Source organism: Lynx rufus, unplaced genomic scaffold (genome assembly GCF_022079265.1).
Source record: "Lynx rufus isolate CCGP_SWC_20201006 ecotype Redwood Valley unplaced genomic scaffold, mLynRuf1.p SCAF_11, whole genome shotgun sequence".
Lineage (NCBI taxonomy): Eukaryota > Metazoa > Chordata > Mammalia > Carnivora > Felidae > Lynx > Lynx rufus.
In genome coordinates this window covers 13,799,559-13,814,816 of record NW_025814825.1, presented here as the reverse complement: position 1 = coordinate 13,814,816, position 15,258 = coordinate 13,799,559, and the positions used below count along the sequence as shown (strand labels likewise).

The 15,258-nt window shown below is 58.7% G+C and overlaps 1 protein-coding gene and 1 long non-coding RNA gene across 2 annotated transcripts in view; both read right to left on the bottom strand.

The window, feature by feature from the left end:
- Positions 1-239: 239 nt before the first annotated feature.
- On the bottom strand, positions 240-4,633 carry LOC124506885 (uncharacterized). The gene is made up of 3 exons (XR_006960890.1): positions 4,537-4,633; positions 4,237-4,239; positions 240-359 (listed from the first exon to the last, which is right to left on the bottom strand). It is a non-coding gene; the product is annotated as an uncharacterized LOC124506885 (long non-coding RNA).
- An 861-nt stretch (positions 4,634-5,494) lies between these two features.
- The window catches only part of LOC124506880 (cadherin-23-like), a 286,170-nt gene continuing 276,406 nt past the window's right edge, over positions 5,495-15,258 (bottom strand). The window contains exons 28-31 of the mRNA XM_047072896.1: positions 13,569-13,629; positions 12,482-12,630; positions 7,723-7,858; positions 5,495-6,160 (exon numbers count right to left, since the gene is read on the bottom strand). Coding sequence (XP_046928852.1) covers positions 5,703-6,160; positions 7,723-7,858; positions 12,482-12,630; positions 13,569-13,629 — 804 coding nt within the window. The 3' untranslated portion in view covers positions 5,495-5,702. The remainder of the gene's footprint in view (positions 6,161-7,722; positions 7,859-12,481; positions 12,631-13,568; positions 13,630-15,258) is intronic.

The following is a 15,258-nucleotide window of genomic DNA, read 5'->3' as shown; positions in this document are numbered from 1 at the left end:
TGGCCGGCCTTCGGGCTCTGTGTTCACCGGACCCGGGCAGGGCCAACAGCCTGCACAGCTCTGCCTCCTTTCCTTGACCGTGGACTCGGGTTGAGGGCAGGGCAGCACTGCCCGGGGCTGGGCGGAACCTGAATGACTCTCCTCGAGCTGAGAGGCTGCAGAAGCCTCCTACTGGCAGGCAAGGTCCAAGTATTTTACGTGGCGCCCACCTGCCCATTGCTGCCAGCGTCGGGGTCCCGGGCCTTGACGGTGGCCACACGCTGGCCCACAGGGCAGTCCTCAGGCACGCTGACTGCTGAGTCGGAGGTGAAGTCAAACCGGGGACTGTTGTCATTCTCATCCAGCACCGTGATGTAGACCTGTGGGGAAGGTAGCCAGAGACCTAGCCCCTCCTTCCCCTTCCCGGTTCCAAACGCCAGGCTCCCACCGTGGGTCCGGTGGGGACCAGACCTCTGATGATTCCGGAATGGCAGGTAGCGCTGAGAGCCTGCCTGGGCCAGTCTGGACTTTCCACGGGGATCTCGGGCACATTTTTCGCAGCGGTATGATGGGAGAGGGTTGTATGCACCGCTGTGCTGGGGCCAGGACAGCAAGGAAGGGTGTGGGGGACTCAGAGCTAGAAGGCGTGGGCCTTGGCTGAAGGGGGCAGAGGCTACTCAGGAAAAAAATCCATGAGGAATGCCAGCTTGGCGTTGGTAGGGCTTCCTGTTTTTCAAGAGGAACTAGGAACCCACATTTTTATGAGGAATTCGGTGGTGATTAATAAAAACTAAAGGAAACACTTATGTGCAGGCTGGCCAAAACACATCTGGCCACCAGAGACTGCCCGAAGGCCTCTTCTCTTGTGCATCTGGGTCAGAGGGAAGGAAATAGGGCTTAGGCACAGGAGGGGGCCGTGAGGTAGCTTGGGGGCCCCAGTGGGGACAGGAGAGGAATTTCCAACTGTCAGATGAAAACTGGGAACGTGCAAATTGCAGACAAAGAGCATGCTGTTTTGTGTCTGCAGCTCCTAGCTCCCGGACGGACACACCGCTCCTTAGGTTCACCGATGCGAGGGTTCAGGTAGGGCGGGAGGAGGCTCAGGTTTTAGGGATCCCAGGCCAGACCTCATCCTCTCCTTCCCTGGGCCTGGGGTTAAGGGGCTCCCAGGCTTGCCTGCCTACCCCCGGTGTATGTAGGCCCCCACAGGGAGCCTGTGGAGCCCCCGCTCCCACAGAGGAGATCACCGCATCCTCCCTGCCCGTCAGGTCTTCCTTCTTTCCATCCTAGCCATGCCTCCGTACCTTTAGGCAGCTGTCACAGCCGCCAGGCAACAAGCCCAGGCTTAGTGACAGCACCAACTCCGCCATTTACTGGCTGTGTGGCTTTGGAAAAAATTATTCAACCTCTCTGATCTTCCATTTCCTCAACTGAAAGTAGGAACAAAAACACATACAGCACCGGGAGGCTTTGGGGAATGGAGGAGCGAACAAGAAGTCGAGGGGTGGGACAAGGTGGTCCCCGCCCCGCGCCCTGCCTGGCAGACACACGTGATCTCACGAGCCAAGGCTTTGCCCATCCATCATGATTTTGGTCAGGGAGTTCTGTGAAGTCCCAGAGCCCCAGTCTGCTCACCTGTGAAATGGGTACAATAATGCCCACCATGCTGTCAGGGCAGAACCAGACAAGGCTTCTGTGCCCTGATTCCTCCCAAACTCTCTGGCCGGGGTCAAGGCCTGCTTTAGGCTTCCTGTGCTCCCTTCCACCATAGGGCCTTTGCATATGCTATTCCCTCTGCCTTCACACTCTTCCTTCTTGGCTGGGTAAATGTCTGTCTATGCTTTCTGTGGATCTCAGCTTGAGTCATTTCCTCAAGGAAGCCCTCCTCAATTTCCTTGGCATCTTATTACACATTTTCCTGTAGCATACGTTTATTGGTGTGATTATTGATTTATTAACGTTTGTTTATTTTTTTTGGGGGGGGAGGGAGGGAGGAAGGGGCAGAGAGAGAGGGGGGACAGAGGATCCAAAGCGGGCTCCACGCTAACAGCAGAGTCCGACGTGGGGCTCGAACTTGAGAACCGTGAGATCATGACCTGAGCCGAAGTTAGAGGCTCAACCGACTGAGTCACGCGAGTGCCCCTACTGGTGTGATAACTTAATCAATATTCCTCTCCTCTCCCACTGTATCTTATGTTTGTGAAGACAGAGGCTGTGTCTGATTTTGGTTTCCTGTTGTACCCTGAGCCCAGCCCACAGCCTGGCACACAGTAAGTGCTTCCTCTAGGATCACCACTGGGATGTCCTTTGTGAGGTGCTCCCAGCATGGGGAGTCAGCCTCAGTGGGCGAGAACAGAGGGCAGGGGCCAAGGTTTACAGCATTAGATCTGGGTCTGTGTTCCTACCCAGGGCCTCACGATCCACATCTGCTTCCCCTGGTCCCAAAGGCCTGACGGTGTTACTCAAGAGCCTGCCCCAGTCTGTCCCTTCCTGCTGCCTCCCCGCCCCTCCCAGGGCCCACGGGGGCTGCTGGGGTCAGGGAGGAGTCAGGTGTAGGTGAGCTGTGGTTTGGGGGTTCCGGCCTTGCAGAGGAAATGGTGTCACCTTTAAAAGGCCCCTCAGCCTGCCTCCACCCTAGCACCTCCGACAGTGCTTGGGCCGACAGAGCAGGTGTATCTGGCACAGTGGCCCCTGGAGCCCGAGAGGAAGCCAGGGCAGAAGCAAAGGGCCATAGGTCCTGCTTCCTAGAAGAGGGCGAAGTGACTGGAAATCCAGGGGCCTGCACAGAAGTACACGTTCTGAAATGCCCTTGCCAGCCCAGCCCATGCAGAGGAAGAAGGGCTTCCGCAGCCTTGGTGGGGAGGGTCCGAACCATCCTGCCGCTTCTCAGGCTCCACCTGGCCTCGGCTCCCAGACTCCCCACACTACGATGGGTGAGCTGCAAATGGGCCCAAGCTGCGGATGAGGCTGCCGAGGCCCGGTGAGAGGGCCCCACGGAACCCGAGTCTCAGCTCCTCTGGCTGGGGTGGCCAGGAGCCTGAGCTGGGAGGTACGGGACACAGGGCACCTGCCTGGTGTCCCCCACTGAGGGTTCTGCTCACCGGCTGCCCTCTGGGACTCCTAGTGGGCCAAGGGGAGCTATGTGGCTCCCGGCTGCTCATGGCCTCACTACCCCTAGGCTGGCCCCGTGGATGGCGGGGGCTTTGGGGTACCCTCAAGCCCCCGCCAGGGCCATTGGAACTGAGTACCTGCAGGGGGCAGTGGCGCAGAGAACCCTAAGCAAGCGCATTTGGCTCTTAGCCTGGACAATAGGTTGATTTCTATCCTTCTAGGCTAATGTCACAGGGACTGGGTGGGGAGTGAAAATGTGGTCGTAACCAAGACTGCTGCTGAGCTGGCTGCCCCATGTGACCTACAGACGACCTGCCCGGACTGGCTGGGACCCAAGCCGAATCAATTGTCAATGTTCTCATCGTCACCGCAGGATGCCACCCCGGGGCCCGCCCCTGTTTCAGCCCCGAGCCTCCCAGCCTGAGGTCCCTTGCCTGCCTCTCCCACCCTCCTAGGAACCTTGCCTGACACCTGTGACCTCGGCAGTCATGCTCCTCAAAACGCTCTGAGCATGTGGTCTCTGCCCTCAAGCCCTTCGAGTCCTCGAGGGCAGTGACTCACCCTGTGCCCACGGCTGCCCTTGTCTAGGACCCCTCAGGCCCTGGCACTGTGTGTCCCACCTCACGCGCGCAGTAATAGAATGCGCTCCTTCCCCCAACCCCCGAGAGAGGGCGAGGTTCCTCTTTACCGATGCCACTCCCATCATATGCTCCTTGGGTCTTGGGGTCTAGTTTACAAAGGGCTTCTTACCCGTCACCGCCCGCCAGCGTCAGGGCTGCTGGCACCATCCTCATTTTAGACCCAAGGAGGGGAAGCACAGAGAAGTGGAGCGACTTGCCCGTGTCACCCAGCCAGTGAGGAGCAGAGCTGGGGCGAAGCCTCAGCGTTCCTTCCATCGTGTGTTCCACCTACGGCGCGCTAGGGTCCCCGCCCCGGGCCCCGTGGGCTGGCAGGAAGGGCAGAGCCGGAGATGGGGAATGTGCCCGAGAGGGGCTGGGCCCGAGGGGGCTGGGCAGGAACCTGCCGCAGGCCTGTCCCTGTGCCTGTCTCCAGCAGAGGCAGGAAGGTGCAGGGCTACGTGGGGACCGAGCCGGCAACGGCCACAGCCAACACACAGGGGGGAGCCCCGGTCCACAGGCCACTCACCTTCTGTAGGCAGGGCCGGCGGGAAGCCACGGGAGAGAAGAGGCAAGGGTGCGAACAGTTAGCAGTCTGCAGCGCTCCCAGCACGCGCCAACGCCCCCCGCACCGCACCCCTCCCTCCGGCTCTCTATCTGTGGTCTCTGGGCCGCCCGGGGAGGTGTGGCACGACTGGCCACAGCGGTCAAAAGCCTCACCCATTTGTGGCCTGGCCCGTGCGTGGGGTGGCTGGTGAAGATGCAGGCTTTGGGTGCCTTGGGGGCAGTGAGCTATACCTGTGGGGCTCTCACCCGGGGACCCACTCACCACGGTGGAGTCCGCCTTGGGGCCGCCGTCATCTGCCACCACCGTCAGGGTGTAGAAGTCGCCTTTTTCCCGGTCCACCAGGCCCTTGACTGTGATCACACCCTGTGGGGAGGGGGCCAGACGGGCGAGTGACAACGTCCTACCCACCGGGCGGAGGCCACCCCGCCCCCAAGCAGCCCCGCGCTCCGGTCAAACCAGAGTCCTCGCTACTCCCAAACCTGCCTACTTCCCCACTTCCTTGTCGCTCCCTCTGCCCGGCAGAACCTCCCCGTGAAGCTCTGTCGGCCCAAACCCTACTTCTTTCTCAGATCTCACTCAGATGCCACCTCTGCTGTCTTCCCCAGCCAGGTAAGATCCCTCTCGCTCGGGCCTCAGGCAGCAACATCCCACCCGCGTTGTAGTTCTCTTTACATCTTCCCTTGCGGTGCCCTGATGTGCACCCTTGATTATGCCTGCTTCTCCTCCCAGTCTCAGGACTCTTTGAAGGCTGGGAATGCTTGTTCATCTTTGTGAACCCAGTATTCCCTAGGATAAGGCCCGCACACTGTGCACTTGCCTATTTTTAAAATATTTTTTTAATGTTTATTTATTATTGAGAGAGAGAGAGAGAGAGAGAGAGAGAGAGAGAGAGAGAGAGAGAGAGAATGAGCAGGGGAGGGGCAGAGAGAGAGGGAGGAAGACACAGAATCCAAAGCAGGCTCCAGGCTCCGAGCCGTCAGCACAGAGCCCGACGCGGGGCTCGAACTCACAGACTACGAGATCATGACCTGAGCCGAAGTCGGTCGCTCAACCAACTGGGCCACCCCGGCGCCCCTACGCTTGCCTATTTTCAAAGAAGGGAGGCCGAGAAAAGACACGTTAAAGCAAAGATGGAAGAGTAACAGCCGGATGGTAGATGAGAGACTGGCTGCTACCGAGCTAAGACTAGCTACTGTGATGAAGCACTTTATATCTGAGCTTCCTAACAGCCAAGGTAAAAAGAGAAATGTGATGACTTACCTAGCTGTCATTGTCTGGTAACAAGAAGGTTACCGGGTTGCCTACGTGTAAACTTTACCTTACCCCTGAATATGGAGAGGAATGTTTCCTAGGGATATTTATCTCAAAGACACTTTATGACGAAGAGGAGAGTGCCATGCATATTGAAGGAGCTCAATAAATGTTGGTTAGCTGCAAAAGGATTGAGCTTCCTGCCCCTTAGAGCCCTTGCTGTGTCTGCTCCCAATCTCCCTCACCGTGACGGAATCTATCTTGAAGAGGGCTTTGGCCTGGGTGCTGGTATAGGCGTCGAAGCGGTAGGTGATCTGATTGAGGTTGTCAATGGAGTAGGCCTGGACCCGCACAATCTCGGTGCCCAGGGCCAGGTTCTCCAAGATGGCAGCCTCGTAGGAGGCATTGGAGAACTGCACAGCCTCGTCCAGCTCGTTGAGCAGAGTGATGTAGACGCTGCAGAAGCCCTGGTTGAAGGGGGGTGCCTGGTCGGTGGCAGACACGTTCATTAGGTAGCTGGTTTTGGTCTCATAGTCCAGGTAATCCACGGTGATGATAAGCCCCGTGCTCTCGTCAATCTCAAACTTCCCCTCCGCGCCGGACAGAATGCGGTAATTCACCAGGCCACCGTCCCCTGTGGGAACACCCAAGAGGTTGTGCTGTCCCAGACCGGTGTGGGGCTGCCCTGGGGCTTCCCAAGGTGCCGCCAGCACACCTGCTGCTGACCCTGAGGGACACAGGGTGAGGGGCCTTGGCCGGCCTGCCCGGTGTGCACTGTCCCCCACCCCTGTGGGCTGGGTTGTCCCAGGAGCAGCGGCAGAGGACGGGGTCAAGGTCTGTGTGGACAGCAAGGCCCAGCACACACAACCCCTCTCGGGCTTGGCTTTGGCATGAGAGAGGCACTGGTGGGATTTGGTTCTGCTTCTGGAGCCTCCAAATTCAAGTTCAGGTATCTCCCTTGGGTATTTGGACATTAGGGATCTCTTGTAGGGGGAACTTTCATCTACAAAGTGTCAGACAGGGGCAGCATCCTCAGAAGTGGCCGACACTCCACGTGGCCCCTCCAGCCAAAGGGTTCTAGTAACAGGGATACCTCCCTCCCCCTCCCCCCCACTCCTCCACTTCAAACCCTCGGCCTCAGCGCGCTCTTCAACAGGAGTTCGAGTTGGGATTCCTCAGCTGAAGTCCACAGGCATTGAAGGGAATGGCCATAAAACCACTCAGGAAATCTCAGACTTCCTTGAAAGCATTTGCAAAGCTCGGGATGGATATACATCTTTCTGGGATTTTTCTAGAGAGGTATGCACAGCTCTCACTAATTTCTCAAAAGGATTCCTGACCCGGAAAAGGCCACGAAGCAGTGGGCAACGGTGACATGTGGGATCTGACTCGTACGAAAGTGCCATATAAGGAATGGCAACCGACCTGAGAGTTTTCAGGCCTGTTGCTCCCGCCACCCCATCCTGTGCCCCAGCGGGGCTGAGGGTGCGGAGAGGGGCTGACAGGAGGCGACGCTGGGGGGCTGGGAAGCTGGGAGCAGCTCAGGGAGCCTCTCCAGGGGGGCAGTGGACCCCTAGGAAAGGGTCCCACTCTGGCTGCCTCCCTGGCTGGGGGTAGAGGCCCACATAGCTGGGCCCCATGAAGAGGGCCACAGTGACCTGGCCCCTTTCTCCTTTGTTGTGCACTGCCACCTGGGGCCCTCTCTGGCGCTCAAGGTCCTTGGCGAGGTCTCGACTGCCTTCAGAGCATTGCAGAACCCTGCCCTTTGTGGAGCAAGTGTGTGTCAGGCCCTGAGCTAGGCCTGTAGGACACGGAGCCGCTTCTGGCTGGAACAGCAGGCTTCAGCCAGCTGTGTGACAAGTCCTTTACCTCCCCCAGCACTGCCCGGCCCCCGGCCAAAGGCTAGCCAGGAGCTGCGGGTCCCCCAGTGAGAAACCTAGACTTTCCAAGCTTGGGACCTACCCTCTCTCCATCTGGAGACTGGGACAACTCCCTGACTTCAGTCCTTCTAGGCCCGTGCATCTGGTGGGGATGCTACCAGGACTGTCCCCGAAGTCCCTCCCCAGCTTGGGAGCTGCTGGATGGGGGAGCCCGAGCCATCCCAAGGAAGACAGGCTCCACAGGAGCAGGAGGGATGAGCTGGGGGGGGGGTCACTCTAGGGAGCCGGACTCCCCTGTTTCCCCAGCCGGCCTCACCAGTGTCTCGATCTGTGGCTCGGACGACGATGACCGATGTGCCGATACCCGCGGTCTCTCGAAGCCCCAGGCGGCTGTACTGCTGCTGTGTGAACACGGGGGCCTCGTCATTGACATCCTCCACGTACACTATCACCTGTAGGAGCCAGACCGGGGGTGGAAGGTCAAGGTTGGGTGGAGACCCGAGAAGTCCAGGGCTGGGCCCACCTGGGCCTGCATGTGTGGCCGCTGCTCTCCTGGGCCAGCGGTGAGCTCTCTATGGAAGGCCTGGGGCTATCTGGTTGGTCACCGTGTCCCCCGACCTTGCACGGTGCCGGGCATGGGGCAGGTGCTCAAACATCATTTTATCATTCTCTTGGTTCCGCCACTAACCCTGTGGGAACCCGTGACTCTTTGTGGCCGTCAAGTTTCTCAGCTATGACACAGTAACGTATCGGCGTCATGATTCATGCTCTGAGCCATTTCTAGGGTTGCTATGAAGACAAAACCAGCCAGGCCTTGCAAAAGTACTTAAAAAGTTGAAAGTGACCCCATTCAAACATCAGCAGAGGACGCTGGTGCTCAGACCCCTGTGGATGCTCAGGCACCTTCTCTGAATGCTCTTGCTGTCTGCGGCCAGGAACCGTGGCTCTCTTCGGGGGACTAACCCCAGCCCACCCAGGCTGCTGAACACCAACACCCAGAGAGCCAGAAGTGCCTGGGAATTCTGTCCGCGCCCCCCCCCCCCCCCCGACACCCGGGGCGGTCCTTAGCCAGTGGCTGATGGGCGTGGAGTATAAATACTCTGGCTTCCTCAGCCCTGATTGGGTCCTTGGAGTGATTCTCTCCAGAGCTCTCTGTGGGACTGAGCCAAAGTTCCCACAGGGCGGCCCTTCCTTCCTGGTCCCATGCCCCTTTTGGCAAATTCTCCCGGGGATCCTTTCTCCTTATCACCTTCATAGCAACTCTTGTCTCAGGATTTGCTTCTGAGGATCCTGGCCAAGAAAGTGCCTATATCCGAACTGCAGAATTAGGCACGATTTTCATCACTGCTTAGGTGTACTTTCTAATTGCTCTTTAAAGAACATGTGTCTTTGCGGAACAGAAGGAAAACAGTTTAAGAGCTGTTAGTGGAGAGAGAGTCTGTGGCTAGAGATCAGGGTCATGGCTCTTCCTTTTGCCACACCACCTGCCCCTGCCCCTCACCTACACACAGGGGCACGGGGAGGGTCTGGCCCGGGATGGGCAGGACCAGGTCTGTGTCCAGAAGGAGCAGTGTGGTAGGGAAGGGGCGCGTGTCACAGAGCGCTGGTGCTTAAGGAGCCACAGGGAGGCCCAGGGCCTTTGCCTCTTCTCCAAGATGGGGGGGACCGTGGCCCAGGCAATGTGAGAGCACTAACATTGGGTTTCTGGTTCATCGCTGCCTTTGGGATCAGCCCTGGGTTCTTTAACTGTTATTATTAAATTTATTTTGAGAGAGAGAGAGGGAGAGAGAGAGAGAGGGAGAGAGAGAGAGGGGGAGGGGGGAGAGGGAGAGAGAGGGAATGCCATCATGAGAGAGCAGGAGCAGGGGAGAGGGAGAGAGAGAGAATCTCAAATAGGCTCTGCACTGTCAGTGCAGAGCCCAGCGCGGGGCTTCATGCCATGAACCGCGAGATCACGACCCGGGCCGAAGCCAAGAGTTGGATGCTTAACTGAGGGAGCCACCCAGGCACCCCTACTCTGGCTTTTCTTCTGGGCTTAGCCGGAAAGTTGCTGAAGAAAGTGAAGGGGCTTCTGTTAGCACAAGCACAAACGGTGGCCTGACCAGTAGAGGACTTGGGGGCTGGGGGAGGCTGGTAGCAGACGTAGGGGGGCAGAGAGGCACATGCGGGCAAAGGTTTCTCTACTTCCCTGCTCTTGGGGTTCCTGAGCCCTGCTGTGTCATCACATTTTCATGTCCAGACGCCCAGAACCCACTATGCAAACTAAAGTGCCCGCCCCGGAGTGCAGCTGCTTACGAACTGGAACCTTCTAAGTCTGGCTTCACCAAGAACTTGGCTGGGAAGATGCTGGGTGGGGTGGGTGTGGGGGGAATTTGCATGGACGAATTTCGGGAACTCTCTTTCTGTAAACAGAAACTAACCATCCATCTTTCAAAACCGTCAGCCTTCCCCTTCCCGAGTCTGCTGGTCCAAATGGCCTTTCCTCCAAGGGTCGTGGGGACAAAACCAGGGCCAGTCTGCCAGCACGATAAAGAGGACGGAGGTGGCATGGAGCCTGGGTGTGGCCCGTTCTCTATGAGGCTGTCTCCATACCTCTAGCCTCTTGTTGGTTTCAGCCTTGTTTTTAGCAGCAGAGACAGGAGGCAAAACGGTGTGGTTTACAAACCTGAGAGACACAGATGTACAGGAAACGCCCAGGTCTGCCAAGCTCTTGTGAGCGGGAGGGCTCAGCGACCGAACCACCAGGCTCCCTGGAGAACCAGCCCCACTGTCTGCCCAGCGCTGTGCCCTCCAACAGGGACAGGGGAGGAGATGTGTGCACAGGCGTGTGCAAAATCGCAGTGTGCATGTGAGGTCCCCGGTCTCTAGGGGGACTTTCTGTGCTCCTGGGCCCTGGTCTCTGAAGCGGGAACTGGAGAATAGAGGTGGTGCCTAGGGGCCGTCTCCACTGCTGCTGGGCAGCGGTCTCTGTGCTCTGAAGGGCCTGTATATAGGGCAGCACGGTGTAGTGCCTGAGAGCACAGACCTGCCTGGACGGCCGGGGCGTGAAGCCCAGCTCTACCCTTACTGCTATGGGACCCTAAGCATGTTGGCCAACCCCTCTTTGCCTCAGTCTACTCCTCTGTACAATGGGTATAACGACAATGCCTCCCTTGTAGGGCTGTTAGGAGGGTTAAAAGAGTTCAATGACAGGGGCGCCTGGGTGGCTCAGTCCATTAAGCGTCCTACTCTTGATTTTGGCTCAGGTCATGATCTCAAGTTCGTGAGATCGAGTCCTGTGTCGGGCTCTGTGCTGACAGGGCACAGCCTGCTTGGGATTCTCTCTCTCTCTCTCTCTCTCTGCTCCTCCCCACCCTCCTCCTAAAAAAAAAAAAACTTTTAAAAAAGAAAGAGGAAAGAGTTCAAGGACAGAAAGCACTTAGAGTTCACGTGAGGGTTTGCTCTTCCTCATGGCCCATGGGGAGAGGACAGAAAGGAACGTGGCCAAGCAGGTGTGCTTCTCAGTGTCCCATCCCTGCGCTGACCGTCACAGCCTGGCTTCGGTCTATATGCCCTGGGGCACTGCACACCATTTTGTCTACCAAGGTTGGTGGCTGAAGGAGGTTTGCAGTCACAATGCCGAGGCCGACAGGGGCAGGCCCTGGAGAGAGTGCCCACCTGCTCCCGGGAGGGTGGGGAGTGAGGGGCCACAAGGGGGGCCGTGATCAGGAAGCCAAAAGTCCAGGGAGCCAACCCGAGCTACCCTGACATCAGTCACTCTGCGGCCTGAAGTCGGCTCCACAAATAGCAAGCCGTGACGCGTGCGCTATATCAGCACGCGAGCAAGCGATTCGCAGTCGTGCAGGTGAACGTGGCCGTGGGGGAATGCCCCGGGGCACGTGGTATGACCGGCAGTCACCAGGGCGCTGGAATCATTCCAAGCAGCCCCAAGGTGTGAAAGCCCAAGGGGTGTGACTCCCTGAGCCGTCCGTGCCTGGACAGACCCTCACTCAGAGGGGCAGCTGTAAGGACCCAGGTTTCTGTTTCCATCTCCTCCTGGGGCAAAGCTGCGGGGGCATCAGCAGATGGGTCAAGGCCGAGCCACCTACTCTCTAGCGCCTCCCGCATGATGGTGACCCAGGCTTCTGTTCATTGTTTCCAGCCCGGGGAAATAGTGGGGTGGAGATGTGGCTGATAAGCTCATACTCAGTCCTGGGTAAAAGTCCCTGCCTGCTCCCCACCCCGGCTTTTCCCACCTTCCTCCTACTCTTCACCTTTGGGGTCTGACTCACTTTCCACCTGGTGCTGGGGAAGGGGCTGTGAGCTGCTGAGTGTGCAGTGGGGGTAGGGTGGGGTGGCCTCCAGAGGTCGTGTCGTTTACCTCAGCCATCCCTCTGCCACGGGGCAGAATAGTGCATAAACCGGCCCAGCCACTAGGGGTACCGGTGTGTCTGTTTTTGACCATTTGGGAAGATCAAGGTTAATCTGATTTCAGGCGCGTAGGGCAGAGGCTCGAGGTGAGCGAGGGTGGGCAGAAAAGAATACGTTTGTTGCGGCAGCCGGGAACGGTAACTGGAATATTTGGGGGGACACTTTCAATGGGAAGTGCACGGAGCCTGGACTCAGGAGTCCTGGCTCGAGTCCTGGTCCAGCACTAGCGACGCCTCTGTGCCTCAGTTTCCTCACACAAACTGAAGTTGGCAACGTCTCTATTTCCGAGATCGTAACTGTGAGATTTCTCTAGCGAGTGGCGTGGCTGTGGGGGTTAGCAGGGTAAGGACACCCCTCCCGTCTCTTAGGACCGACATCGGTATCGCTGACCCCCTTCCACATCTGGAGAAACTGAGGCTCAGAACAATAGGACGCTTCCAAGATCCAGGCTGGGCTCTGGCCTCCTCGACCACACACCTAGCCCCCAGTCACTCAGCAACTAAAACCGGTGACTCCCGGCCCCCACCGAGCCTTAGCTGGTGGCCATCTCTGGTCCAGCTGTGGTCTTGGCCCAGCTCTGAGGCCACTGCTGAAGGGGAGGCAGGGCTTCACGACCTGCTGACTGGCTACGTGCCAGCCCCTCCCTACCCATCCCCCCACCTTACCCTGACGGAGCTCCGCATGGGGCCCAGGTCATGGTTGTAAGCCTCCACTATCAGCACGTGGGATGAGTTCCGTTCTCGGTCCAGGGGCCGGGGCCCTCGCATCAGGAGTCCGTTGCCGACGTGGATCCGGAAGTTGTTGCCATGGTTACCTGTGCCGAGGGACAGAGGAGATGCATGGGCTCTGGCCTGGAGCAGGACATGGGATGTTCATAGCATAGCGATGGGGAAAATGTGGGGCCCGGACCCCTAGAATGCTGACCCCGCACAGAGGTCTCGGCAGCCTGGACAAAGCCCACGATGGCAAGAAGGCCTCTGCCTCACACTGCCCTGGCCTGGCAGGATTTGAGGGAGGGGACGAGAGCCTACCTTGTACCCTCCTTATGGGAAGGCTGGGGGTCCCCTGAGACCCCTATATGACGTTTCAGGGGATTCAAAATTTCAGAAGGATCTGGGACAGTACAAGAAGAGACACAAAGGCAAGTTCTCTGTGGGCTGTTGAAGTGAGGATTTTGTGTATATCTTTGGGCTGGTCCAGGACTTTCCACCGTCCTAGGGTAAGAGCACACTGATTTCCGCTGGGGGGGGGGGTCCATCCTCCTCCACCATCAGTCCATGTGCTTTGTGCAGGGGTGGTTTTACCCCCGATTCCAAGAGCGGGCAGATGGGCGTATTTCAATCTCTGGCCAATAGTAATCGGATCAGGGATGGTCACGTGATGCTGGCTGGCCCAACGAGACTCCCGGCCAGCTCGCCGAGGGCACCGTCCCAGTGTCTGAGCGATGTTGGGCTGGTGACAATGTCTGGGGGGCTCACTGCCGGGGGCCGCCCTCCCCCATGCTTCCTCTGTCAGGGTGATTTCCCACTCGAGGCACTCCAGGAGCACAGCAATCAAGCGCAGCACGCTCACTTCAAAGACACCCAACTTGGTGTGAACGATCAGAGAATGTCCGTTTCCCCCCTCTGCCCGCCGCCTGCGCCTGCGCGTGTGGCTTGTATGGCGCCTAAGGCTTCCTTGGCCTCCCTTCCCAGACTCCCGGCAGCCTGGAGAAGCTCTGCCCTCCTCAGCACAGGAGGGCAACCCACTCACCGTGAAGGATGCGGTACCACACGCGCCCAAACTCGCCCTCATCTGCATCTGTGGCTTTGAGCTGAGGGAGAATGAGACATGTCACCCCCTGAACGCCACCCCACGGGGAGAGGAGACGCTGGTGAAGCCCCTCTCCCGCCCTCCACGCCGCCCCCAGCCCATCCTGGACAACCTGTGGTTGCCCACAGAAGCCGGGGGAGCGTCAGAGGCAAAGGACATGCCCGTCTCGACCCCCACAAGGACACCTGTTGAGGGCTCTATGCTGCCCTGTCCTGGCAGGGGACCTGTCAGCTCTGCTCCTTGATCCTCCACCAGGGTCTTGGGGAGGGTGGGGGAGAGGGTGGAGGGTGGCACACTGGAGCCCTCTAGATCCAGGCTTGACTAGGTCAGCCCATGGGAGCCTGCTTTCCTCCTTCCTCCTTCTGAGACCCCAGGAGCCTCATCTGGGGTGGGGCTGGACGTGCGGCCGCACCTCGCCCCCAGTTTTCCCAGGCAGAAGCCATTCTGGCCACGCTGAGTCCCGGCTGGGCACCAGGTACCGAAACAGCCACTTGGTGGAACCCCAGAAATCCCACCTCCCGCCAGGTGGCTCCGTACTCAACCACCCATGCGTTCACTCTGGTCTATTTCAGGTCACTGGGGCTTGTGGGCTGTCCCTGGTGGGACCTGGGGTGTGCTGTTCTCACTCAGAGACCCCACCCAGGGTCTCTCCATTTTCACAAGGAGTCCAGCCTCGAGGCTGCTGGCCAGCCCCAAGGCGGGTCCTGTCAAACCAAGAACCAAGTCACCGCCAGCCCCAAGGCGGGTCCTGTCGAACCAAGAACCGAACACCTACTCTACTGCCATGCACCTGAAGCGAGCAGAGGTCGCTCCCCTGCAAGGTGATGCAGGAAGAGGCCCGACGGCATGGCCGGGCGGACTCGGGGCCTCGGCGTGTCGTCTCGAGTTGTGGCGAATTGCCTTGTGATGCCCTGGACCTCTCGCTTCTGGATCTGCCCTCTTCTCTCCACCTCTCACCGCAGCACCGAGGCTGCCGGGTCCTTACCGACCGGGGTGGCCAGCGGTGGCTGGTCTGCGAGGGGGGTACCTCATCAAAACTGGGTCAGTCTGCTCCTTCGCTGAGATTTTGGACCTTGGGCCCAGAGAAAGAGCGAGTCCACCTTCCTACTGGTGAGAAGTGGGAGTATCTGAGCTCATTTTCCACGACTCCCTCCTCACCAGCTCTGCCCCAGCCACACGGATCTCTCTGCTGGTTCTTGAATGCCAAGCACATGTTGTTTCCTTCACCGGCCAGCTCTCCCTCCGGGTTTGTGTTATACTCGCGCCCTCATCGCCTTCAGGTCTCTGCTCAAATGTCATCTGTTCCCTGACCGTTGTATGTGGAACTGCAGCCCTCCCCCCCCCCCCCGGTCCCCACCACTCCAATACCCAGGCTGTCCCCACCCCCATCAGCTTCTGATATACTATAACCTTGTTTACTATCTATATTCCCACGGAGAGAAGGGACTTTGTCCACTGCTATATCCTCAGTCTCTGGAACAATGGCCCAGGCACCATGACCTCTGTGCTGTATTTCTGGGAGCTTGGGCGGGGGAGGGGGGTCCTTGACGGGGAAGCTGCTTACGACTTAGGCAGCTGGCTGCTGGGGAGGCTCTGGCTTCCGGGAAGAAAGAAGGTTGGGGAGGGGTGT